Source organism: Poeciliopsis prolifica, unplaced genomic scaffold (genome assembly GCF_027474105.1).
Source record: "Poeciliopsis prolifica strain line A6 unplaced genomic scaffold, Auburn_PproV2 SCAFFOLD009, whole genome shotgun sequence".
NCBI lineage: Eukaryota > Metazoa > Chordata > Actinopteri > Cyprinodontiformes > Poeciliidae > Poeciliopsis > Poeciliopsis prolifica.
Window position 1 is genome coordinate 2,577,031 of NW_026562384.1, and position 26,326 is coordinate 2,603,356.

Here is a 26,326-nt window from a genome sequence, read left to right on the forward strand (position 1 = left end):
AGTTTCTTGACAATGATTGTGTGAATCTACGCAAAATCACCAGACCTCTGCACTTTTTGGGGGGGCTAGTAATAGGGAGTTTATTGCAGATCTTTCTTAAAAATGGTCAAAGACTTTCTTGCTTGTAGTAAACAGCTGCCTCAGCTTTTATCAGCGTCAGCTTGAAGATCTATACAGCGAGCACTAAAAAGTCGCATTTACCATTTCAAATCAGTGCAAATATTTGTGTGTTTCGAAACTTTTTCATTTGCAACTTGAAATTGATGACCCTCCTGGCTGAAACTGAAAATATCTAAACAGTTCAGTACCAACGTTAGGAGCGTATCTAGTTTCTTAAATTGTGCAGTTTTGTCACTTGGAATTAAGACAGTTGCAATGTTTACCAACTCGATTCTTTTTCTTCCGCAGAGACTTTTCCTGTGTATCCATAATTTATGATGTAAAAGTTGTTTTTTTACTAGTTTATTCAATGCATTCATTGTTTAATACAATTTTCACTGCTGGTTCTGAGAATAAATTCAGTAAATCATTAACTTAAATACAATTAAACCCAGAGGTCTGCATGGAAAATATAAAAACACATTTTAGCTGTGTTCCTGCTCCTTTACAAATGGTTGAATTACCTCTTTAGTCTGTTATATAGCTCTCCAGAAAAGAAAAAAAAAGCTTCCGTTTGTGGAGTCACCTAGAGATCCAAGCAGAACTCCAGCACATTTGGTCAGCTGACTTTACCACTGCACAACGGCTGCTGGAAAAGACGAGTTTTGTTGTCGACTTACCATTCAGAAACTTCTTGCTACATGCCTGTTGGTTGTGTAAGAGGCTCCGCTTTTGCTTTTCAATAATGCACAGTTGTGCATCTGTTTGCAGACATTTTCACAAACGAGTGTAAACGTTGAGCAGCTTATTTGGAGTTAAAGTGACAAGACACTCTAAAACTTCTCATTATCTAAGAATTATTTCGTCCCGTCTGAACATGTTTTGTAGAGCCCATAGACCAATCATAACCTGTTCAAAAACACACAATCTGTCACCTTCAAGGGCTGGTGTGGAAGTTTTGGGTATAATTAAGATTTTTTTAATGCCTAAAATGAAGATAATGAAATTCAAGATTTGGTTTTGCTTAGGACCTTGTAGAAAATCCTTCTAAATATAACCATAAAAACTCTTTCTAACTATATTCATGACTAGACTGATTTATCAAAAGTTGAGGAACGCAGTGTAAAAAGTGGTACAGTACAAACTCTTATCTTAGCTTTCACATTAGGATGTGAGAAACAGCTGCACTACTGTAATGTACAGAAATAATGTGCAGCTGCCATTTTCCCAGGAAACTGTACAAGGACTGAAAATGAAGACCCGGCTCAGCCGACGATGTGTAAAACAAAATATTTTCTATTTCAATCTTCCATGAATACATTTGAGTTACAAGTAAACAGTACACCAAAACAAGGTCCACCCGCCTTCCCCTAAAGAGCTGTACGCTGCTCTTTAGCAACCAGATAAAAAAAACAAACAAAACAAAAATAAACACCTTTAACAGTGGGAAAATCCAAGTGCATGCTGGCAAAGCTCGTCGCCGTCTGAAATCCGGATATTCAAAAGTACTAATGATCGGGAGTACAGTAGCAAAATACTACATTATCAAGAAAGAAAGGCTAACATGAAGAGTACTTAAGACATGGTATCAGAAACAAGGTAATCAAACTGCACATCTTCAGAAAGACTAGTAACAAACAGACCCCTCTTAAAAGTGAGTCCAAAGGAGGCAGGAAGGAGTCTCTGCTTTCCATGAGTGTGGTTCATGTGATCTGGGGAGGAGAAAGCACGCGGGAAGGGGCAAAAAGCGACAGTCCATCTGTTCATGCGAATGCCTTTAATCTGCACCCCATGATGACGAATCTGGGGACAGATTAGCCCACTGCTTTTCATCCCGCTCTGAAGGTCCAGTGTTCGACAGGGCGACACTGATCTGCCCAGCCAACTCCAGGCAGGTTCTCACAAAGACGACATCTGGTGCATGTTGGAACCTTGTGTCTTTTTACTGGGAAATGTATTTAAAAAAAAAAAAAAGAAAATCACGTGGGAGGCCAAAGGGAGCTCCTGGACCAGGACTGAGTGAATCGGCTAAAATTTTGTATAAAAACGTTCATCTTCTCTCCACGTTGCAAACCTGTAAGGACAGACAAAATATCACAAGTTATCAACTTATTTTAATTAAAAAGGGGAAAAAAAACAAACGAGGAGAAGCAGCATTCAGCTTCTATGCACCGGAGATCTGGAACAAACTTCCAGAAAACTATAAAACACCTGAAACACTGAGTGCCTTTAAATCTCAACTAAAAACCCAGCTGTTTAGTGGTATTCGAAACGTAATCAATTCCGAATTTAATGATGGCACGTGACTTAATGTGATGTTTTGATTGTTGATAATATGTTGCATGACTGTGTTTTTGTGTTTGTTGTGATGTCAAGCACTTTGAAATGCCTTGCTGCTGAAATGCGCTGTACAAATAAAATTTAATTAATTACACAAAGAAGTCAAAAACAACACACTTTAAAAGAAAACACAGCAAATAGATAAAAATTAAACAAGTTTAAGAATAAAGCAAAAACAAACAAAGAAAGAATTCTGGGGGATGTAGGCTGAAGAAAAACTTGAGCTGCTCGACCTCTGAGCGAGCTAAGAAAGGTTGGTAGGATCAACCTTGCAACAACCTGTTCACTAAATGGCGCAGCAGCAATTTCAAGTTTTTGCCTCTCGCCTCAGAACTGCTTAAAAATACAAAAGAACAACAGTGTAAATAGAAAGGAGAAAATCAGCACAACAGCTCAAAAGATCACATGGCCAGTCTGGAAACAAAAAAATAAAAAACTATTGAATAATTATCCACATCGACTGATATGTTGGGATATTTTCGGCCATGCCATGAAAGATTCTTCAAAAAACAGACAACACAAAGTATCAAAAGAATCAAAAGAATACAGGAACAAAGAAGAAAGAAATGATAAGATGGAAAATAGAAATTAAAAAATGGCAGGTAGGAATCTTTAACATTTATGGTTTAATTGTAGTAAACGTCACAAAGCAGAGTGGACCAAAACTGGGACAACACAACGACTGAAAATTTCACACTGGATTTCAAGCAATATGGATCCGTTGCCTCTCCACTTCCTCCTCTCTAGACTCTTGGATCTTTATTTCCAAATGAAATGCAAACTTTACTTTAATCTGAAAAGCAGATTTTTGGACCACTGAGGAACAAATCCAATTCTTTTCTTTCACCCATGCTGGTGATGTTACCCTTTCAGGAATGACTTCACACATTCGTTCGGTAGCTGTAACTAATAAGTGAACAAAAATGAACACTTCATACATATCGCTGTGTGTGTGACTTGCGCTTTTTGAGGGAACAAAATCCCAAAAGACGTTCTGCTGTGTAGAGCAGCGCCGTGGGTGCAGCCCCACCTAGTTGCCGTTTACTTGTGTCGCCGGTGTTCCTCCGTGGTCGATCGCTGCCCTCTCTCTGCTGCGGCTCTCTCGCTCCTCGTCCTCCTCGTCCCGCTCCTCGTTCCCGCTGTGGTTCTTACAGTAGAGTCTAAGAACCAAACGGAAGCACAAAAAAAAGTTGTTTAAAAAATAAAAAGGACAACAATACTTCAAGTTTCATTACCTACCATTGAAACTCTGTTTAATCATCAGGTAAAGCAAAAGTGTTTTGAGTGACATCAAGATCAAAATGATGGAAAAAAAAAAAAAGTAATGTGTTTTGCAAGAAATAATTTTAGTATTTGGTTTTTAAAATTACGCTGACAGAAAAAAGCCGATATAATGTGGTCAAAACATGAAAAGAATCAGGCTTTGTTCAGAAATTTACCCTTTTATATCTGAACTCTGCGTTCACTAGGACGTCACTCAGAAACTTCTCTTGATTCTTTTACAGAAAATTCAAAAGCAAAACATTTGACGCGTTTGCTGTTGTAGTTCATGTTGAGCTCACTTGTAAATTCCGCGGGCCATGTTTTCTATGTACTTTGCCTTGTCCTGTAGCCCACAGTGGTAGTGGTAGGTCTTCACACAGGCTTTAATTTCACACCCAATAGTAGCACCCAGCTGACTGCACAGTGTGCATTTCTGGAAAAGAAAGAAAAAAAAAAACAAATACTAACGTAAGTCAGGCAAAGCAGTCGGCTTCAAACTCCAAAACCTGCATTTTGCATGAATGTTCCCACCATTCTTTTGCCTCTCTTGATTTCCTGGATGACCGTCTTTACGTCGAAGTTGCCAAACTCGGCCCGCGATGTAGTCGTGAGCTGCACCGTCCCCGACGAGAAAAGCTGCAACACGTCAGAGATCTTGAGAAATACACAGTGACCCCTGAAGGCGTAGTCTCATTCCTTGAATTTCTTCAACTATGAAATGCCAATATGTTTTAGAAGGATTTGACATGCTTCGCCAGCACAAAGTAGTGCATAATTGTAAAGAGGAAGGAAAAAGACCTTTATTTATTTATTGATAAAATAATGAATCAGGTCCTTTAAGCTCCCAAAACTGCCCAACTATATATTAAACCAGTACTTTTCAAGTAGTGAGAAGCAGGAGGGCTTCATTGTCTTTATTCTTACCAGACTGATTAAAAATAAGCTTCCGGTCACTAGGTGGCAGCAGTGTTCAAATTAATCAACCGGCTGCCTAATACTGATGTAAACGGAGCTGATGGAGGATTCAGGCTCATATGTTTTGAAATATCAGCAGGTGAAGAGGTTCGTAAAAAACTAAGTAAAATGGCGACAGAGGTAAGTAAAGCAATTATGATGGAGTATTACGGCCGAACTAAGATAATTGTTTTACAATACAAGAATGAAGTCATAATAACACGAGAGCAAACTCATATTACAAGAACAATTACACTATCGCAGAATAAAGACGCAAAATTACATCTCTATAAACCTTTTGATAGAATGATCTAGATCTGACATGAACAGCTCAGCAAGTCTGTGTTTTTTTTCTCTGAAGATGTTTAAACAATAGTTTCAAAGCTGAAAATCATTTGTAAAACCGGTAAACGTGAAAAAAAATTATGTCCTATGGGTGTGACATAAAATAATTAAGAAACGGCATATTAGACTATCACATAAAGCTCCTATTGGCAGTGTAAGGCTGAATGATTGATCCTACCATGCACTTGTAGTGTGCGGCCACTTTCTTGGAGTTATCCGTGTGCAGCACGCCTCTCGTTTCGTTTTCCTCGTCGCCTGCGTGGCAGAAGCCACAGCGCTGGCCGGCGTCTCCCAGGCTGGCTCGAAGCGGTGACCTGTCCCGCTGAAACCCGACATACCGGTCAAACCGAGAATCGAGCTCATGCGCGCCGAAACGAATCGGTTTTCAACTGGTGAGTGCATTTACGTGGGAGGAGCTCTCCTCGTCGGCAGCCTGCGAGGAGGAAGTGGAGCGGGTTTCTTCTGACTGGCCGCGGGACGTCACCTTAGCTCGGCTTTTCTCGAATCTGCCCCTGCCTCGACTCTGCGGAGGCGACGAGTCCGAGTCGTTGGCCACGCCTTCCTCTTCTGGGTCTGCTGAAACGTTCCCAATAAAACGCTTAGTTTCACAACTATAGTAGATCTAGACCGATTCGACATGTAGCAGAGAGCGAACTCTTGTTCACCTTGAACATCATCCTGAGACGCATCCCGGTGTTTGCGACAGTAAATGCTAGCAACACAAAGAAGAAATTAGTGGAAATGAATCCACCAAAGGAATAACAATCTGCTTACGTTGCTGAGGAAAAAAGAACAAAAAATAATTCAGAATTAAACTCACAGATAAATTCCCTGCGACGGGTTCTCTTTGATCTGGGCTTTGTCGTTCACTGCGCAGAAATAATGATACGTCCTCCGGCACGTCTTGACGTCGCAGCCGATGGTCGCGCCCGGCCGGTGACAGGAGGAGCACATCTGAAGAGGAGGGAAGCAGAGATATGGCTGAGGCTCAAAGCAGGACGGCTTTAACCAAAGCCAACATCCGACATGTAGCTGCGTTTCCGTTAACGGCAATTTCAGAAATGTGTCATCCATGCTAACTTGCAACCTCTGCATGTTGTTTATTACAGCCGTATTACAGCAGCATCAAGGAGTGGTTTTTCAGCCATGTCGTTATAGATGAATTTCACAAAACTGCAACACTTCGTGTCACAGGAGTCACGTGATCAACAGCCAGATGTTACTACTGGCGAAAGCAACAAAGAAGACAACAGGAAGTAGTCTTCTTTGTGGTTTGTGGTTTGGTTTTTTCTGGACTCCACCAGAGTCTCTGACTCTAGATCTCTTCTGTACAACTTCCAAATACAATTTTCCCAAAATGCAGCATACATAGTCGCTCCCACATATAAGGGTCTTGCTTACATCAAAGCAGATCTTGCCATGATCTTTAATGACTCATGTGAACAAGTTCATTCAAATAGGTTATTTCTTATTTAATGGAAACACCACAATTGTAGAATGTAGACAAAAATTTGTGCACATTTGTAATGGAAACACAGCTAATGACGGAACGTTTAAATGAATAATTGCTCTCCAGAGAAAGGCCACCTTCGAATATCAAGCCATGTTCCTGAAGGGGAATTTGGCTTTAAAGAAAAAGCACCACTGATATCGAACAACGTACAAAGTGAGTCTGACTTTAGGCATCAAAAACCTGTGAAGTGTCAAGCTGAATAAATGCAATCAGCACCCCCCCACCCCACAAACACAAGAAAATTTGACTCCACAAGGATGTTAAACCAACTCTTATTGATAACCAAAGGCCAAGGCAAGCTTTTAAAAGGAACTCACATTGTGGAAAAATAAAAGCAAGACCTCAAGACTCCTTGTTCTGAAAGAAAATAAAAGCATTTCACAGGGAGGAAAAAAAACCCGGTGTTGGACAAACATCGGAAAGTAAGTCAGTATTTTGTAATTTGAGGATTAAATCCAGATTTCGGAGAGGAGAAAAAAGGAATAAGTTGGACCATAACACTGAGAACACAAAACTTACAGAATGATTCTGTTTTACACAAAGTTGCTGCTTTGAAATCACTACAGGAAGATGACGGATGGAGGAATATGGAAAATTTGAAGCCCGCTTCCAGACAACATCTCTGTGCAACAGCGATGAACATTATGCAATAGTGAGAAGTGGGAGCTCACCAGTTTGCTACCCCTCTTGATCTCCTTTTTTACATCATCGACGGAAAACCCTCCAATGTTTTCGCTGTCTGAGTGTGATGTGACCAGCGCCGAAGAGAAAAGCTGTAGAGAGGAGAAACAGAACAGCGAGCAGCTGGATTTCATGTCTTTTCTTTGAAATCTGAAATATTTGTCGGGCAGTTTTGGGTTAGTTTTTTTTATGTTTTGAAGTAGAAGGACATCCTGGCTTATATTTAGACACAGCGTTAACCATAGAGCCAGTTTCTACACGAGTCACACAGAAATAGTGGCTCTATTTAGGCTGAAATGTTTGTTTCTCTTACATACAGAGTGGCTTGGTGGAAGGGTTTTTGGAAATAAGACGCGCGCATTTGAGGGATGCGAGGCAGTAAAAGTTGAGAACAAGGAGCTCCTCTCACCATGCACTTGTGGTGAGCTGCCACCTTCTGGCTGTCGGACACCAGCAGCTGGCCGCACTCCTTGTCCCGGCTGCTCTTGCAGAAGGCACATTTAGGCAGCCGTGCTGCCGCTCCTCTCCTTTGTCCGGACATTGCCAAAGCTTCTGACACGCCGCAGAGACTCTGATTAAAAAGAAAAGGACAATTAGAAACCCATCAGAGGCGTGAGGGTGGAAACACGAGGACGTGGTCTAATAAAGAGAAAAAAGGGTGACGATGCTTTGTCAGAGGAGTTAAGAAATCAATTCTCACTTTGAGAGATGATTTCACTTGGATCCATCTCATTTCAATTGGTCACATTTGTTGGACGTTCTGTGAACGAAACCTTAAATTGAATTCTTCGACTGCAGCACTGTGATGTCGACTGTTTGGTGGAGCGGCAACCGTCGATCCACACAATATTAGAAAGAGTTTACAAGATGCAAATAAATAATCCCAATTCCTTTCTTAAATAAAAGAAATAAAAGCTGAAACTAGTCCTCTTCAAGGAGTTTTGGCTAAAACATATTTACAGACAAAGTTGTTTTTGTCTCAAATGCAAACTGTATTTGTTTTACCTACAGCTTTGACTTAATTACTGCTCTGAATATGTTGGGATTGTTTACAAAATGGCCTTTTTCTGAGTCTGTATACTCCAGTTAGCAATGACTCAATTGCTAAATTAGTTGACGATTTATTCAATAAAAGATTAATCACGATTAACTGTTTCAGCCTTGATTATGGCCCAGACTTTTTTTTTTTTACCTTTCCACTATGTGTTATAGACACCAGAGTATAGATGTTCTCCCAACTCAGCGACCCGAGGCTAAAATAAACTATTATCTGTGTTATATCTCGTCTAAATCCTGGGAAAACTCAAAGTTGAATACATTTCATTCAAAATTCATAGAAACTGTTAAGTTAAAAAAAAAACTCAACAAAAACAAGTGTTTCAGTTAAACTTGTTATAAAGGGATTGTTGGCAATGCTAATTGCATCACCGGTGATTTTGTGATAAACAATTATTTCCCAACATAGGATGGCGTCCCCTCTTAAGTAAATGCACTCAAATTAAAGGTTTTAACTTCCTAAACTTTTTCTGTGACCGTATACTACTGTTTTAAAAAAAGTTTTTCGAAGGTTTTGTGGTCATCTGTCAGCAATATCCAGGCTCTCTAGAATAGATTATTTTTCTTAAAACCTAAATGTCTACAGCCATTAAATATATAGCTAATCGATTGGCTTGAATTCTGAACACTTGAAATTCCTTCTCTCAGAAGAAAAAAAAAAAGGGTAAAAAGTTGTACAAGTATTACAATCACAAATAAAAACCTTTTAGAGAGGAGAAGCGATCCCAGTAAACTTCGGATCAAGCGGCCGTTGAATCACTCTGAAATGAAGCGCTGGAGGTTACAACAGAGCTGCTCCGTGCACGACAGCCACCAAGTTTAGCTCAGCACAGCCTCGAGTGGATCAAACACGGGACTGGAGACATCGGCTGATCCGGCTGAAATATGGATGAGCTCCTAACAGCCTGGTGATGAAGACGTTCGTCATCTAAGTGGAGGAACTAAAACGTTTCTGAAGCGCCACAGCCAGAGGTCATCGACCTTTCTGCTGAATTTTAGGAGGCGACTTTTCAACCACTGCAGTTTTGTGAATGGAAACACGACCGTAGCCTCTGCGCTGCTACAGAAATGACAACGATAAATCAGCAGATGCATGACTCAGGAAGACGCAGGTTATATTTTAGTTTAGAGCCACGACAGAAACCCCCCGCCCCCTCCACGTTTCTGAAAACGATGCGGCCTGTTTTGCACTCGGCACAAGCGTTCCTCCACATTTCACCTGCCTCGTTCCTAAAAGATCGTTGTGAAAGAACTGAAATATGTTGTGAATTGCTGTGTCACACTTGCATTCTTTACGACACTGTCTTCTCAAAGATGCTATACGGTGGTTATTTTCTTCTTTTTCAAACTCGCGCAAAAAGAAAGCACCAAAATTTCACTGGGACGAGACAAACACCGCTGAACGATCGAGTGAAGATTTCAACTTGAGGATTTCGCAAGGCAAAACAAGCAAATTCCGATTTGTGCGGATCTGTGAGGGTCGATGACGTCATGAGAGCCCAGCTGATCGGATGGTTCCAGTGAAACAAGGCCGCAAACGACACATCTGATTTGGTCAAACCTTAACTGGAATGGCTGCGATTGTTGATCGATGACTCAAACACTCCCAAGACAGTTTGTCCTATTTTTAAATAAATCAGCAGCAAATAATAATAAAACAAAAACAGCATGCACTTTTAGTAGTTTAATAAAAAATAAAAACAAATCAGGAGAAATGTAGCGGTCCACCAATTAAACATTTCTTGGCTGATAACACGTTTAATTTATTCTGCTGTTTTGACATGCTGATTATGATGGGTTTGTAATACATAGAGAATTAAAATATAAAGACATTAATATGCTCTGGGGGTCCATGAAGGTAGGGATTATCAATTTTTGTGCACTAATCTGATCTGGTTTTTAAATCAAACTCAAAAATAAAATAGGAGCACATTCTTTTTGTTGATGTGCTTATAGGCAAGACTTATTAGATATTATGCATTTAAATTGAAAACAAAAAATCTAAATCAAACTTGAGATCAAGAAAAGAAAACCCAGATATTGTTTATTTTTTGTCTTCTTTATTACAGCAGTTTGTTAGGAATACATATGAATTACTTCATTTCCTGGGCAGACCAACAAGTTTTTATTTTTTAATAAAATTCCAAAAATTGTTCATCGATTTTGTCTTGATCTCTTCTTCTGAAAAAGAAATTTCAATAAAAGACAAAAAAGGGCAAAAACTGAAGTACAAATTGAATTAAATTAATTGTGATCAGCTGCCTTATGTGACGTCACCAGAGATTTGGGTGCGTTGAAGTTTTGACTTTTAAAAGGTAGCCTTTACCTCCATCACAACGTTTCACAACCAAAACTGACCCTGACGTGTAGTTTGTTTGTTTTTCTAAAAGGAGGTTGGATGATTTTACAAAAAGTCTGAGCTGTTACTTAAAAATGTAATGTGTGCTACTCCTTTTTATTGATTAATTTTTTTTTTCCATTAGTGCAATTTGGGGGGAAAGAATAGTCTCTTATGCAAAGCAGTCACTGCATGAACGCAACAGATCAAACCTGTGTTGCTGAAATCCTCAGCCATGCTGTGAGGAAGAGCCCCATTAATTCATAATAAATGGAGATTAACACAATCCATTCAATCTGGTGTAGTCCATAAATAAAAGTAGCATTTTGTTTTCTATATCTATATAAATAAATAAAACAAAACAGCACTGTGCTGCGACGCCTTGATTGAGAGCCATTACAGCCATGATAGCAGGGCCAGGCTTTCACTGCGGCGGCGAAAACGCGGCCGGAGCCCCGAGTAAACAACAAATAACCCTCTTTATTTCAGCCTCTGCTCTCTGAAACGTTCCCGTGCCGCGGTACCGCAAAAAACCGGGGTGTCGATGAGTGACTGCGGTGAGGAGGAGGCGAGGAAAGCGAGAAGTCCTCTGCGTTTCTCCTCCAAAGTTTTGAATTAAAGGGGGCGTGTGACTCTTTTCGCCAACAAACTGCAGCCTGAGCCGAAAACTATTTTCTCCGTGAACATTTCCAGCGAAGCCCCGAAATGTTCTCCCAAGGCCTGGAGAGCGATGCGGGGAAATAAAGGGTCGCTGCGTGTTCGACGCGAGTTTCTTTTTGTTTTCCCCCGTCTGGAAGTCCCTCCGAAGAAACTGCGTTTATTTCCCTTTAAATGTGGGAAATTATCATGACAGGCGCGGGTCTTCGCGAGTCGTTTCGAAGGCAAAGAGCGCCATACGTGCGGAGTCCGTGTTCAAAGCGAGCAGCTCGGCGTCGTAGCGCCAGCAGCTCGGCCTGAACCGACACCAGGCCACAGAGCGCGGAAGATACCGTCCAGCCGCGGGGACGCGGCTCGCTTCTTACCTGCTGATTTTATCCTACGGCGCCGAGCAGGTAGAAAACGTGGGGAAACGTTCCGTACGACGGCGGCGTTTCTTTCCGTCCTTCAGAAGTGATTGTGTGCTTTTTTTCCCCCCCTACTAGCCATGAAGCTAGCCGCGGCGCAGCACAGCACAACTTCCGGCTCTGCCTTTCGGAATAAAAGTCGAGTATTTTGCAAGGCTTTCAAAAAAAGAACATTACTATTCGTTCTGCTTTTTAAGTCATAAAAGGAAAATGGCAAGCAAAAACGACACAAGCAGGCCAACCAGATGGCTCTGGTTTTCTGTACTCTTGAGGTCTGGATAAGTATGGACAAATGTTTTGATTTATCAAACTATTTTCTCATGTTTCATTTTCTAAATCTGTATTTTTATATTGATGTTCTGTTTATATTAAATCGCACTTTATCTTTGATTTGTCTCATCACACCTTATGTTTTACGTCTCCCAAAAGTGAATCGGTTTGTTTCACAATTTTGCCAACTCTAGAGATCTTTACATTCAGCTTGACCTGGAGCGTGATCCTTACACGGTTCCTATGAGTGATATGTTAAGTACCTTAGTATACTGCTGTTTTTCCAACTTCTGGGTGGTCTAAATAAATTGAGATTCAAATTAAGCAGAGAAATGGTGACATACTATTGTGACCTGGTGAACCTAGAGATAAAACTATTATTCAAGCAGTTCGCAGAATTATTATTTTTTGTTTCTTGTTTAGCAATTGACACATGAACCTCGCAGGATAGCAACTTCATTTCTCTCTGCGTCACCGTTCAATCAAAATCACACCTATCTTTTTCACTGGGTCATGTCATGGGACCGTGTCCAAGAGGAATAGTTTTAATGCTCTGACCACATTGGTTATTATCCACAGAAATGTCCACGCTAAACATTCTTCAGAGTTGATGAGTAAAGTCTTTGAGACCTCAGGGTTTAATTCAGCATAAAAAACATATATCGTGGTTCTTTGCTTCATCTGCATGTTGTCAGTAACTGGGTAAATCGGCTTGTTTTCTTCACACTTCATGTTTTTTTTTTTTTCAATTGAGCCTCTGAAGATAGAAATGCTCTAGTACCAAGATGTGTTTTTGTAATAGATGCAGGCTTATGTTTAGCACTACATGCATAAACCTTTCCTTTCTTCTGAAGCTTACAGTTAGGGCGTTAGTTATGAAATACATAAATCAATTATAATGAACGTAAAGTTCTTTCATTTTAAGACCCAAACTAGCTTCTTGCATTTTCTAATGTTGACTTATTTTCAAGGATTATTTCAGTCACTGAAACCTTTTTTTCTTCTTCTTCTTGTGCTTAGAGTTGGCTGGAAAGAAATTGAAGAAATCCTATTTTTATGTCTCTCACTCCTCTTTCTTACTCTGCGAGTCATTGGTCCAACCTCCCCGGCATGCTTGCTCGTTGAACCCCAGAAGCACCGCGGCAGCCAACATGTCGTGGCTCCTTCATCCGAGGAATTTTCAAATCCTTCCCATTGTTTAAGCTGACAGGACAGCTGCTCAGGCCTCGTTTCCTGTCAGTCAAGCAGTCGCAGCAGCTTGTTAGTTCACAAGCACACTCTTTCTGCTGTATATGCAGTTTTATTTTTTTTTTTTTCATGAAAAGTAAAGGATTTCTAGGTTTAGGTTGATTTATTTTTCACAATGCTTCATTATTCATTCATTTATTGCTTTTTTAGTTTTTTGTTTTTTGTTGCTACTTTTGGATTAAAAATAATGACAATATGTTGGTGCATGCCTAACTAAGTCTGGGTATCTTGACATAGTTACAGTACATGCTACAGCTGTGATAGCTATGATTCTCAAATGATTCTTGTTTATTTCTTCCAAGTCATCTAGGAAAATGCATTTCATGTCTATATATCAGCATTTTCCAACATACAGTAGATGCAGTGCATCCATCAAACATATATATGTCATTGACTCTGCCAGTGAAATCATCAACATTAAAATATGAGTCATTAATAAGTATTTTATGTAAACTGTATCTATATTAGAGGTTGTGAAAATCCTTGTGTAACACATTTGCTTTGAATTAGTGGAATTGTTTGGTTCATTCTAGTTTCAAGAGAATTTAGCAGAATTTAATTTTGGCTATAGGTATTATTTGCAATTACGTCCAGATTAAAGTGTAGACATTTTTTGCAATTCAGGATTGGATTAGGACACAGGAGCTTTATCTGGTCAGTCAATCTCTCTGCTAAATAATAAATTGCAACAATAATTCATGCAACTAGCAAGACTGTTTGCAAAATTGCACAGCTTGTGAGATGTTGATGTGATGAGATGTCGCCAAAGAGCCCAAGGATAAGAACCAGTATTTTCAGCTACAGTATTAAAAAGATAACCTCTGATGGGGTTTTTAGTATTTCTTGTGTGTAAAAAGCTTTGAGTCAAGTTAAATTAAATATTTTCCTGTTTTTATTTCCTGTTTCACAATTATCAGGGAGTTTCTTGTACAGCCTATAAATGAAAGTATCATGTAATTAAATTGTTTATCTGCCATGTGTAATAAATGAGTAAATAGTTGTAGTTAAATTGTTAGTTTCAATTAATTAAAATTATTTATGTATTTACTTGTTACTTGACTCATTTTAATTTTTAGATTTTATTTTCCAAGTTTATGTACTGACTTGCCTAGTGTGTAAGAAATAGATTATTTTAATTGTATATATTTTTTGCTCGCTTGATTTTTAATAATTATCTTTGCTAAGTACCTTAAATATATTAATATGTTTAGTTTTTGACTCCAACATTTCTAGTTTTTGTAATAGTTTCTTCATCTTTATTTTAAACCTTTAGATTACATAGTATGAAATCGCCCTGTGTGGGGGACTGGGGCGGGGGGTGTCTTTTTTTTTTACACAAATCAGATGCGCTTCATTTTCTTCGCAGGGCAGCCCGTCAGAAGGGCTTCCATCGATGACTTTGCACTTCCCTCCGCCCCGGAAAAAAAAAAGCGTGAGCCATAAAACAGGCGCACCCCGCAGTAAAGAGGGCGTCTCGTTGAATTGTGCCGCGGACACGCTGATTGGCTGACGCTGGTGATCGTCACTTTCTACAGAACAAGCAGAGCGCAACACACCCGCCCAGTGTCCCCGGGATGAGAGAGGACGGCTGTTTCGTTAGAAAAAGAACAGGGAAATGAAGTTGTCAGACAGGCTAGCCCAGCAGCTCTCCCCGTTCGACTCGGCCCCGTTCAAGTTCAGAAGGCAGCTTTAGGTGAGAAAATCAGCGCTATGACCGTCAGTTAGAGAATGTCACTCAGCTACGGGACTATCAGATAACGTTCCCACAGTTTAGAGTAACGACACACAGTGAAGAAAGTGGAGGCAACTTGCTATCTCGCTAACTAACCTCTAGCGGTCGACTGTCTTTCGGTTTCAGGGCGACACCGCATTTGGTGAGTTTTGATAGCTTGAAATTTCTATTTATTGTTTTTCTGTGAGGTTCCTGTACAACTTTTAAACGTGTTTTTGTCGTTAGTTCGGCCGCTCTTCGGTGCTGCTAACTAGGTCAGAAGCTAGCTGTACTTTCCTGATGGGACCGAATGTAACGTTGACATTTTAACGTCATTTCAGCCGTAACATCCTCCTTGACGTTGCTGCTGAAAGTTGGCGTCTTTCACTCGCCTGGCATATCACCATACTGTCATTGTACACAAAACATTAATGTGTGCAATACAAAAGTACAAAACTATCTTTAAAAAGTTGAAAGTTGCACAAGTTTACCGGTGCTGTGATATTTTTCAGAGCTAGCTTTAGCCACGGACGGATTATGAAACAACTGGCTCCAGGGGCAACAAAGTGCCCACAAGCCCCCCTTCTCTCTCTGCCATGTTACTTCTTTTTATTTCCTTTTTTTTAACCTTTTAGTTATTTAGAATTTCTTGATTGACCGTGTGACCTGTTGTAGTTGTTTGATGTGGATAATTTTGCTGCTTTGGTAGTTTAAGTGGTTGTAATTTTGACCATTTCTGGCTATGCCCAAAGGTCCTTTTTGAAAGTTTTCAAAAGGGCTGCTATTAATAACATTAGGGTGGCTCAAGAAACCCAAAAGACATAGCAGAATTTAAATTTTATTTAGTTCATAGAAACCAAAATGTACTTGACTATAAATAAATAGAAATGCACAAATGTATTAACCTTTTCAGCTATTTTAAACATATTCTCTCCTGTCTCGAATTAATAATTTTGAAATGCATTAAATATGTCTATGCAGAAAGGGCTTGTCAGCAAATTTGTAGGGGTGGTCACTCTTTCCCTTTGTTGCCACTGGCTTTGAAATTGATCTTTCTTCCAAGGGACAGTGTGTTCTAACAATTTTTAAGCTCCTTCCAGCCTGGGAATCCTTTTGTTCCTGCTCTCATAACGTTAAAAAAAAAGCCTGTCATCTTTTGTAGTTTACTATAATTGCATTAAATTTCTACTAGTAGAGTAACTTTAGTTAAAAACAGAAGCTATAATCTGTCATATTTCATAAGTTTAAACAGGCTGAAACAGGTCATGGAAATATCCGACACAAAGTCTTCAAAATGAAGCATGCATTCAAATACAATTACGTGTTAAGAGTCTGGCATTTTTTTTGTCTCATTATGGCAGTTCTGAAAATTGTAATGCTTCTCTTTATACCATACTAATCTGTCAAACTGTCATTTGTCTTTTCTTTTTTGAATTGATTTGATCACGTGGGAAATTTGTCTCTCCCCATTTTACATTGTAGCTTGATTATTTCAGGTTTTCATGTGTTTGCATGCAACTAAAGTATGGGCGCCTGCAGAGGTCATGACGTATTGAGCTTGTAGTTTTAGTTGTGCCGGAGCTGAGAGACTGCAGCCATATTCTGCCAGAACAAAGTAGAAACACATCCACACATTGAAAAGTGTGGTGTATGTCCCACAATGTTTGTGAACCCTTAAAAAAAATTAAATTAATGTATCAGTAAACAGTTAAGGCCTTAAATTGTCTTAAATTCATTAAAAGATTTGTTGATCTTACATACATTAATTACAGGTCTCAAATGTTCTCTTGACAGGACTATTTAATTAAAAAAAATTATTATTTTTTTTTTTTTGCTTTTTCAGGGAAAAGTTTGAGTTACACTCAGACATTTTAATTGCAAGGATGCTACCGAGCTAGCTTTTTAGTATCTTATCGTGGGGTAAGTGCAAACTTATCACCAGTCGACGGGACTGAGTGCGTACATTTTCTTGGGGGTATAGCTCTTAAATCCCATTCAAAATGGTCTTAAAAAGGCCTGAAATCTGCGTTGGAGAAACCTGCAGAAACTGTATCGTATTTAAACGATGTGAAGATTTGTAGTTACCAATATTCCATGTGTACTTTCCTACTGTTTCAACTTTGGGGGGAAAAAATATTAAAAATAGACGTCTGGAACCTCACTGAGGTCACTTCTCTGCTTCAAACACAACACAGTCCTGCATTGCATCAGAGTCACATGACCAAACAAATATGGCCGACCTCATCCGCCTCCCGAAACGCATACAAAAATGACAACAGGATGAACATCAGTTGTTCATATATTGTTCATTCATAATTAAAACGTTTTATTTCTGCAGTGATTTGTGAAAATGTATTAATTTATTTATTTAGGATTGGATTACCTGTCTTCAGTCATGCCTTTTCCTTTCGGGAAGTCCCAGAAGAATCCAGCTGAAATAGTCAGGAGTTTGAAGGAGAATGTTGCACATATGGAGAAGTTGGACGCCGCAGACAGCAAAAAGTGTGAAAAGGTTTGAGACCTTCTCACTGCTGCTGTTTTGATCTGGCTTGTTTTAAAACGGATTATTTTTCCACATTGTTAATTTGCGTTACCCAACCTAATTATCCTGCTTGTTTCAAGGTTGCTGAAGAAGTGTCCAAAAACCTTGCTTCCCTGAAGGAGGTGCTGAGTGGGACCGGGGACAAGGAGCCTCAAACTGAAGCTGTGGCCCAGCTGGCGCAAGAATTATACAACACCAACCTTCTCATCGCACTCATCGCAAACCTGCAGAAGATTGATTTTGAGGTAGGGCTGAGCGGGGGGACCGACTTACTTCCTCTTTAAAGTTAGCTTTGCAGAGACCTGAAACGATCAGAGTCTACGCTGCTGTTGGCATCTGAACGCCACATGTTGAGCTGAGTCATTTTATTGCAGGGCAAGAAGGATGTGGTCCATTTGTTCAGCAATATTGTGAGACGTCAGATTGGCAGCCGCACACCCACCGTCGAATACATCTCCACGCACCCAGAAATCCTCTTCATGCTTCTGAAAGGGTGAGTCCTGAATGCTCTCATGTGATGGTTTGTGTTTAAACATCCCTTCATTAAGGTTAAAAAAATTAAAATAATCAAATGAGAAACGAAACTGTTTCGTTTCATGCGTTTGCATTTCTTATTTTTTCTGATCTCCTTACACATGGCGGTAGGTTGCACTTGCGTATGCGTTTCGACAGCTCCCACAAGAACAAGCAGGAACTCGCCGCCCTCACCTATGTGGTTTCACATGCTGATGGAGAGATAGAAGAGCCCTGGTTTACAAAAAAAAAAAAAAAAAAGGCTGCCATGCTGCCTGCTGTAGAGAACCAAATTCAGTTTTAGCTGCTCTGAACTGGGGCCATCTCAGTTCAGATTGCCCCAGTTTCAGCAGATCAAATACCATCCCAGGCAGCTGTGTGATGGATTGTTATCATATTTTTGCACGTTTTTGATTGAACCTGAACTCTTAAAATGTCATGTCAACAAAGAAGACCTTTTAGCGTAATTGTTGGGAGGACAGACTTGAAACATTGACATTTAATGCCGATGCGGTAAATTATTTCGCCACTCATGTACTCTCCTCTCTGCATGGTTGTCTTGTGTTTTTTTGGCCAGCTACCCATTTGGGTCCAAATGAGCAACCTTGATGTGAAAGAAGAGCCACAGATACTATTTTGTTGTCGGACTAAAAGCGTTTCAGGGACCTGAGCGCTTTTCGTTTGTTTCATCTGTTGCATGGTCTCGTCTAATTGCTCGGGCTTTGAGTTTTGTGTGTGACTGCGCTCTCGGCTACGCTGACATGTGTTAACCTGTGCAGATACGAGAGCCCAGAAGTGGCTCTGAACTGCGGCATGATGTTGAGAGAGTGTCTGCGTCACGAGCCGCTGGCCAGGTCGGTGCTCTTCTCAGAGGATTTCTACTGCTTCTTCCATTACGTGGAGCTCTCCACCTTCGACATCGCCTCAGACGCCTTCGCCTCTTTCAAAGTACGCCGTTTCTATTTTTAACTACCGAACTACACCCAATCATTTCTGGCTAATTGGTCTTTTTATTTATTTATTTTTTTGTCCTTGTTAGGATCTTCTCACAAGACACAAGATGATGTGTGCGGATTTTCTGGAGAACAACTATGACAGGGTGAGTGTTTTTTTGGGTTTTTTTCTAGTCTGAACTTATTCAAACGTTGCCTATTCTGTGCTCAACCAGCTTTTAAAATCTCCACCAGGTGTTCACAGAGTACGAAAAACTGCTGCATTCTGATAACTACGTCACCAAGCGGCAGTCTTTAAAGGTTCACATGCATGTCCTGTTTGATTTACCCTTTGATTGGAGCGTATATTTTTGCTTTACTGGGTTTATTTACTGCTTGTCCAGCTCCTCGGGGAACTCCTGCTGGATAGACACAACTTCACTGTCATGACAAATTACATCAGTCGAGCAGAGAACTTGAAGCTGATGATGAACCTCCTACGAGACAACAGCCGCAACATCCAGTTTGAAGCATTCCACGTCTTTAAGGTGCGCAACCTCTCACAGTGTGATGAGGTTGAAAATACCACAGTTTCACTGTATTGAGACAAAAAAAAGACCTAAAAGCACAAGCTCAATGTTTATATTTTAAAGTAAAACTCTTTAAAAAGTCTTACATTTATGCAGATTGTGTTAAAGACCTTGAAATGTTTTATGTTCTTTTAATGAAACAGTGTAAGTTGGTCTTGCTCCAGTTTGGTTCACATAGGAAATGTTAAATGGAAAATGTTATTTATTTATTTATTTTATTTTTATTTCTAAAGGTTTTTGTTGCAAACCCAAACAAGACGCAGCCAGTACTTGACATCCTGCTGAAGAACCAGGCCAAGCTGGTGGACTTCCTGAGCCACTTCCAGACAGACCGGTCCGAAGACGAGCAGTTCTGCGACGAGAAGAACTACCTGATCAAGCAGATCCGCGACCTGAAGAGACCCACCGCGTCCGAGGAGTCCTAGAACCGGAGAGGAACGTGTCGTTCCCCTCCGGCGGTAGCGTTGTAGAGGTGGTGACTGGAGCCACTGGAGGGCTGAGTGAGTCGAAAGTGAAAGAACACAAACCTTTTTAAAAATATAATTTCAAATATAAAAACATAGGAAAAGATGATTGGATTTCTCTTTTTTTCTGGCTTAGCGTGAATACGGGGGGTGAGTCCATACGTCACCCCTGTGGGCCGAGAACTGTTATTTAAACCACAGTGCTTCTTATTTAGTGACAGAGGAATGCCTTTACTCTGCTTGTGCAATGTTGGATCTCAAACTGTTACTCCTTCACGTAGATTGTTGCTAAAAACTTCCCAACATTTTCACGGGCTCTAGAGATGTTCTCATACAGCAAATTTCCTTAACGTGTCTATATTATAAAGATATTGAAATGCTGAGAGGTGAAATATATTATTTTTCTAATGTAACTGCTTCCTCTAAGTGATCCAGTTTGCTTTATTATTTGCATTATTGTACATTTTCTCTGTCTGTCTGTGTGGGAGTGAAACGATTGTTTTGAAATGCGGCCGTGGCAGAGTGGCATGTGTCTCTCTTTGTTGGCAGGGTCGGCAGCCAGGGTCTTTGGTTGCTTTTGCGCGTCTGGCAGCAGTGCTGTATTTGTCTATGCAGGGAGCGCCAGTCAAAAGCAACGAGGAATCGATCAAATCTGTTGCGGGTTTTTATTCTCTTTTATTATTATTATTCGGAGGTTGCGTCTGGCAACGCTTACATGACTGAAATAGAAACACAGAATCAAATAACGCTGCAGGGTTCTCAGCCAGACGATTGATCTCGCAGAAAGCGCTCCGTGTCATTTCCACATGCAGAATACTCAAAGTACTAAATTAATAAAGCTTGAGAACTAATAACAGCTGTTCGCGCAGTAATGGGTGCACTTATGGCTGCAGCCCCAACTGGACAAACAGTTTGGTTTTTAGTTTTTGTTGATCTAAATCTGTTTAGAGATGCATCGATTAGAGTCCGGTGGCCAGTTCCCATTTCATGACACCAATTCTTTCCTGTAATATTATTTCAAAATGAATAACATCAGTGTCCAACTTAATACTTCAGAAGAAAATGCATATTTTCTGTTATCTGGTGTTTTGTTAAGCCATTGATTTATTTATTGCCTTAAACAGCCTTTCTGTGATCACTCATTAACTATTTATTTTAGAACCAGAGGTGACGTCACACTGTGTGAGGGAGTGCGATGTTGTTGTTGTTGTTGCACAGCTCTGCAGTTGAGCAGAATTTTAATGTCACTTCAAACCAAAGACAAAATGATGACAGGTAACGTTTGAAACTCTTTGGATTACCACAGTTAGCATTGCTAACAGCAGTCCCTGTGTGTATTTCTACGGTCAGTAAAACTTTACCTTCACTCTAATATTTCCAAAGACTTGCATTTCATTTTCAGAACGTTCCATGACTAACAGAGTTAGAGTAAACAGAGCCTTCCTGTTATTCCCTTGTTTAAACAACTCCCTGCCGTCACAGCTGACGTCTCTAAAAAATACCTTTCTTTCTGGAACCGCCTTAAAGCTTTTCTTCCTTCTACTGATGGCGTGTTTAAATCCTTTTGATTCAGTAACAATATCCAGCGAACTCATATGTGATGTGTTCACTGATCAAAAACTTAAAAAAACAACAACAAAAAAACGGTGCAGCGTAAAATCGTCCTATTCAGGCCACCAACTGCTGTCTCAGTGCATCTCTGCTTATGGTGAATAATTTAAATAGACTTTTAATATGTTTGAAGTTATAATAATACTGGGGTAGGTCAGACGTCACGACACGGTAAAATTAGGACAGTTTGCTGAAAGACAGTTTGAAGAACGTAGCCCGCCTGAGTCTTCGGGCGGCGTTGGGGATCAGTGCTGGTTTTACTGCTAATGTGCATCAAATATTTCTGCTAGAACGATTCATCTTAAACCTTTTCTCCTTGCCATTGCCATTAAAAAGCTGAAAGTCAAGAAATCACCATTTGAAAATGGTCATCTACCACCTTACTAGAACATTTTAAGAAGACAGCACATTTAAGCATTTTTGTGCCGCTTTAATTTCTCAGTGGAAAAGGAAGTTTTTGATATTTCTCTGGTTGGTGTAGCTCTTGTAAATTCATAGTGAATTGCATTGTGCCACCGTGTGATGGATGGTGCCTTATTTAAAGATGTATAACTGATGGTTAAGGTTGCATAAGACTCTGGGCCTCTGATCATGCTTATAAGCCAAAGTCACAATGACGGGAGATGTCGTTTTGTAATTTTCTGAAAGTAAAGCAGAAATCTCTTTAAAAGAATAATTTGTAACTCCCCAACGTGAAGCACAATTCTGTTAACTATCATGGGGACAAAAAAAAAGCCAAAAATGTTTCATGAGGTTAAATTTACATCCCCATGAGTTCAAACATCTTGCTGTGTTTAGGAGTACTAAAACTGGCTTCTAACAAAAGTAAATTAGACTTCAATTTAACTTATATTTTAAACACATTTATGTTTTATTTGCCGATCATGTAAATATAAAATCCTTAAGTTTTTTTTGTTTTTTGTTTAGATTTAAGTCCAGGCATGACATGCACTTTGAAGAAAGGAAAAAAAAGGTGTGTTGTTCACAGCTATTCCCACCAGGAGGAGCTGTAGGCAACAGCTGGGCACCTTGCTTAAAGTTGTACAAGCGCAGCATTTCTAGTTTCTGGAACCCTACCTCTTATAGGGAGATAACACAGGACTGTGTAAGAGAGAGACTGTCTTCACTTTATATTTTGCTGATGAACTGAAGCATGCAAAATTAATGGAACTGCAACAGATGAGGCAAAATCAGAGTTTGTGTTATTAAAGGTAGTCTATGCCATGACTAACTGAGGTCTTACTGTTAGGCCCCCCTGTTATTTCTTCAGGAATACACATGTAAGTGTTGAGTTCCTGGTCTGTGTCAAGAGTCTCCCACTTTGATATTGAAAAACAAGGACCTGAAAATTGAATAAATTAAACGACAGATTGGCCTGAACTTAATGTGTTTTTTTTAATGTTGAAGAGTTCAGAGATGATTATTGGGTTAAGAAAAGTGACAAATCGTTTTCTAAAAATGGTCAGACGAAAACAAAAGATTGAACCCACTTCAATCCTTGGACCCACTTTAAACTTGCAGCATGCGAGTCTTTGAAAGCAAATTCTAACACACGACTCAAGACTTTTGCACAGTCCTGTACATCTCTGGCAATACCATGTATACATCAAATTTAATTATTAAAGATCAATAGTATATATTCCTTGATTATTTTTTTTTAAAGTTTTTTTTTGTTGTTGTTTTGTTTCCTTTTTCTTATGCTTTTTAGTTTTTCAATATTTTGCTACCTTCTCTTTTTCACCCCTTACTTTTTCCACACTGGATATTTTATTTACCGTGGGAGCAAATTAAGTGTACATAACATTACAAAGGATAATTGAAGTGTGAACGCATTTATGAAAATAAAGTGTTTTGGCGACTTGTGTTGTGTCGTGTGGATTTTTCTATGCTTATGTTCGCAACCATAACGTAAGCAGGACAAAAACCCTGAACCGGCGCTTGAGAAGGATGTGCAGTCATTTCTCTGACCATATACCAAAAAGAAACCACAACTGTATGATTAAAAGGGCGTGGCTGCTGAAGACACTAGCTTTGTACCTCAAAAGCCATAATTAAGATTTTGATCAATACCACATCTCTTTCTCAGATTAAGTGAAGTGCTGGCATCATAATCCAATAAACTTCACAATGATTTCTTTCCTTCGTCTGGGTTTTCTTACAGTTTGACATCTTCGCAGTGGGCTTCACTGTGGTTTTTAGAAAATGTATCTCCTTAAATTTGGGGTTCAAAGTGTCACCGCCAGGCTTGTTTGGAAACTTATCTAGAGAGCGTCACAAAGCTTCGGGACTCCGGGGAGCTAAAGCTGGAGAAAACATGGAAGAGTGAAGAACCTTTTGGTCAAAATCACTCCCAAGGTGGCATCGAGGACGCAAATTGATCCAGAACGTAATATCCAGGTTTAACAAACCCTGAACATTTTCTTAACTTTTCTGTACATTTATTCATAGCTAGAGCTCCAGTTTCAGATATTAAAGTCCTTTTTGGTCCTATATTTAGAAGAAACTGATTTTCTTAATGGATAAAAATGTTTTAGTCGGAACCAGTTGAACTCGAAATGTTCCCGTTTTTATTTTTTTCCTCTTTTTTTCAAGCTTTCACACGTCTGGGCTGGCTCGGACAGCTCCAAAGAGCTGTGCTCCCCCCGTGTTTAACATCAGAACCAGCGTCTGCAACTTTTTCCTTTTCTCCTCCCCACGCTGTGGTAGGACAGGCTTATCACCAGAACTCATGCACATGCTTCAAAGAGTTTCAGGTTTTTCCTGCAGAATAGGACTTCAAAGGCGTCATGGAAGGAAGCTTAACTACAATCATCTGTGCAGAGATCCAGACAGAGTCGTCTGGGTGTTTCTGATGATCATCCCTTCTCTCTCTCTAAAGTCCCCAGTGTCTTTAGGTTGAGCCCAAAAGGTAACGCAGCCTTTGAGGATTCCTGCACATTCTGGAAAGGACTTGATTAAAGTGTTTTCCAGAAACAATTTCCCCTCCCACAGTGTTATTCTGTCTTCAAAAGTTGTCTCCCATCCATCTAGAGTGGCTACTGCAGGTTGCATATTTAGGGCTGATTTTTTTTTATTTTTTATATGTACTTTTGAAAAATGGGCTACAATTGGAATGATTAATCTGGAAATTTGAATCTGGTAAAGCACTCAGTTTTGGACATGAGAAACCTTATATGGACCCTGGACTTTAACCTGCTCTTGATGTGCATCGAGTTTCTTTTCTCAGAGAGTCTTGAATTTGACGAGAGACCGCTCAGAACTCTTTTTGCAAAACTGCACCCGGATTTGTTTGTTTTTTTCCCCCTTCTCCCCAAGATGAGACCGTAAGAAATCTGTCCGCCTTCAGGCTCCATCAAATCAGGGCAGAGTGACACAAAAGGCAACTGCGACCCTTCAAGTTCACCAATCCGATCAGGGAAATAGCTGCGGCATGGGAAAGTGGGTTAAAGTTGAACAGGAGAAGAAGGCCTGCAAAGCTGCAGCGCTTTTCCCATAGAGAAGGGGAGTGTCACCAAGAGGATCTACATCTATCAGCCCTCCTGGCTCTGCTCTGTGACACCACTGAGCTCTTGAGTGGGGCCGCGTGGGTGTGGGACGTGGGGGCAGGGTTTCCAACAGGGGGCGGGGGGTCACAGGTCACAAGCCTCATGGCCTCATAGGCTTCCTTGACCAGCTCGGCATTAAGACGGCGGAGGGAAACGGATCAAAGAAATCCCGTGTTTGGCGTAGAGCTGTGGATTTCACAGAGAGGAGCGTCTGAAGCCACGTTTTAGACGGACTGCCTCGGCGTGGGAAGGATTTATGGGACCCAAACCCCCCACTGAGAGAGGAGCGACTTAAGAAAGATGCTCTCCCAGTTTTATGCATGACAAGACTTTTTGTTTGTGGCAGAGGGAGAGGAGGACAACATGGCTCCATTCAGGACCAGGGTAGGTTTGCTGTCTCCCAGTCAGTCCGGCTGCTTTCACGCGCTCACAAAAACACTTTGGTCGCGTTTTAAGACGTAAAAAATAAAATGCAGCTAAACGCTCTCGTGCTGCGTTTGACTGGTTAGTAAAACGCATTTCGCTCTTTTGTTCGTGTTTTATCGTTCAAGTCCAATATTTACGTTCACGCGGTTTAAGCAGCTGGTAGAGTTTGTATAAATTAGCCTCCATTTTTTTTTTTTAATTGAGGCTGGCGGTGTGCGCATGCGCATTGCAGCCCCACAGAGGCCTCGTGCGGGCGCCCCTTTTAAAAGCTGGGCTAAAAAAAAATAAAAAATAAAAAACCCCGACGCCGAGCGTCTAGAAACGCAGCTCGGTCGAGACGACGAACCGCACAAGAGTGAGACTGAAGCGTTCCGAGTTGGTACCGTCTCCCTTTTTGAACGAAGCCCACCGACTTTAAATTCCGGCCCGGTTCGAGGCCTCCGCCGGGTCCAACAGACCGGACAACATGGACCCGCTGCTGCTTCACTGTCAAAACGTCGAAGCGTCGTCTCCACTTCCCCCAGGTTGTTGGTCAAATCCCCGCCTGGTGGGGAAAACGCCTGGACTCAGTGTAGCATTAAAAAGTTCACGTTTTGGCAAACTTGAGCTTGAAAACACGATGGAGAACCAACTGGTGTCATTACATGGAGATGTAGTAACAATTGCACATTGTAGCAGTTCAGTTTTTTTTTTTTTTTTGCATGCAATAATTGGAGACATTGCAGAAACACGCTGCAGGCAGAAGTCATATTTTTCCAAGCCATTTCTCTTTATGTTCTTCTTTTTTGCTAGCTTGATGTTTCCCAGTTATCAACATCGAA

General features: G+C 40.4%; 2 protein-coding genes across 4 annotated transcripts; one reads left to right on the forward strand and one right to left on the reverse strand.

Moving 5' to 3' along the window:
• Positions 1 to 1,374: 1,374 nt before the first annotated feature.
• Positions 1,375 to 11,892, reverse strand: phf6 (PHD finger protein 6). 2 transcript variants are annotated; one of them, XM_055034169.1, is made up of 11 exons: positions 11,612 to 11,892; positions 7,605 to 7,766; positions 7,186 to 7,287; positions 5,822 to 5,955; positions 5,667 to 5,713; positions 5,408 to 5,577; positions 5,180 to 5,323; positions 4,234 to 4,338; positions 4,002 to 4,135; positions 3,470 to 3,599; positions 1,375 to 2,173 (listed from the first exon to the last, which is right to left on the reverse strand). In XM_055034169.1, the coding sequence occupies exons 2-10, from the start codon at positions 7,734 to 7,736 to the stop codon at positions 3,470 to 3,472; spliced, it is 1,098 nt and encodes a 365-aa protein (XP_054890144.1). In that variant the 5' UTR covers positions 7,737 to 7,766; positions 11,612 to 11,892; the 3' UTR covers positions 1,375 to 2,173. The 2 variants fall into 2 exon arrangements, with proteins under 2 accessions (XP_054890144.1, XP_054890145.1); XM_055034170.1 differs by having other exon boundaries at positions 5,408 to 5,574; positions 11,612 to 11,891.
• A 2,757-nt stretch (positions 11,893 to 14,649) lies between these two features.
• On the forward strand, positions 14,650 to 23,392 carry cab39l1 (calcium binding protein 39, like 1). 2 transcript variants are annotated; one of them, XM_055034172.1, is made up of 9 exons: positions 14,650 to 15,045; positions 17,255 to 17,394; positions 17,505 to 17,669; positions 17,799 to 17,917; positions 18,717 to 18,885; positions 18,977 to 19,036; positions 19,125 to 19,190; positions 19,274 to 19,417; positions 19,693 to 23,392. In XM_055034172.1, exons 2-9 carry the CDS (start codon positions 17,278 to 17,280, stop codon positions 19,882 to 19,884), a joined length of 1,032 nt encoding a protein of 343 aa, XP_054890147.1. In that variant the 5' UTR covers positions 14,650 to 15,045; positions 17,255 to 17,277; the 3' UTR covers positions 19,885 to 23,392. The 2 variants fall into 2 exon arrangements, with proteins under 2 accessions (XP_054890147.1, XP_054890148.1); XM_055034173.1 differs by having other exon boundaries at positions 14,650 to 14,864.
• Positions 23,393 to 26,326: the final 2,934 nt, after the last annotated feature.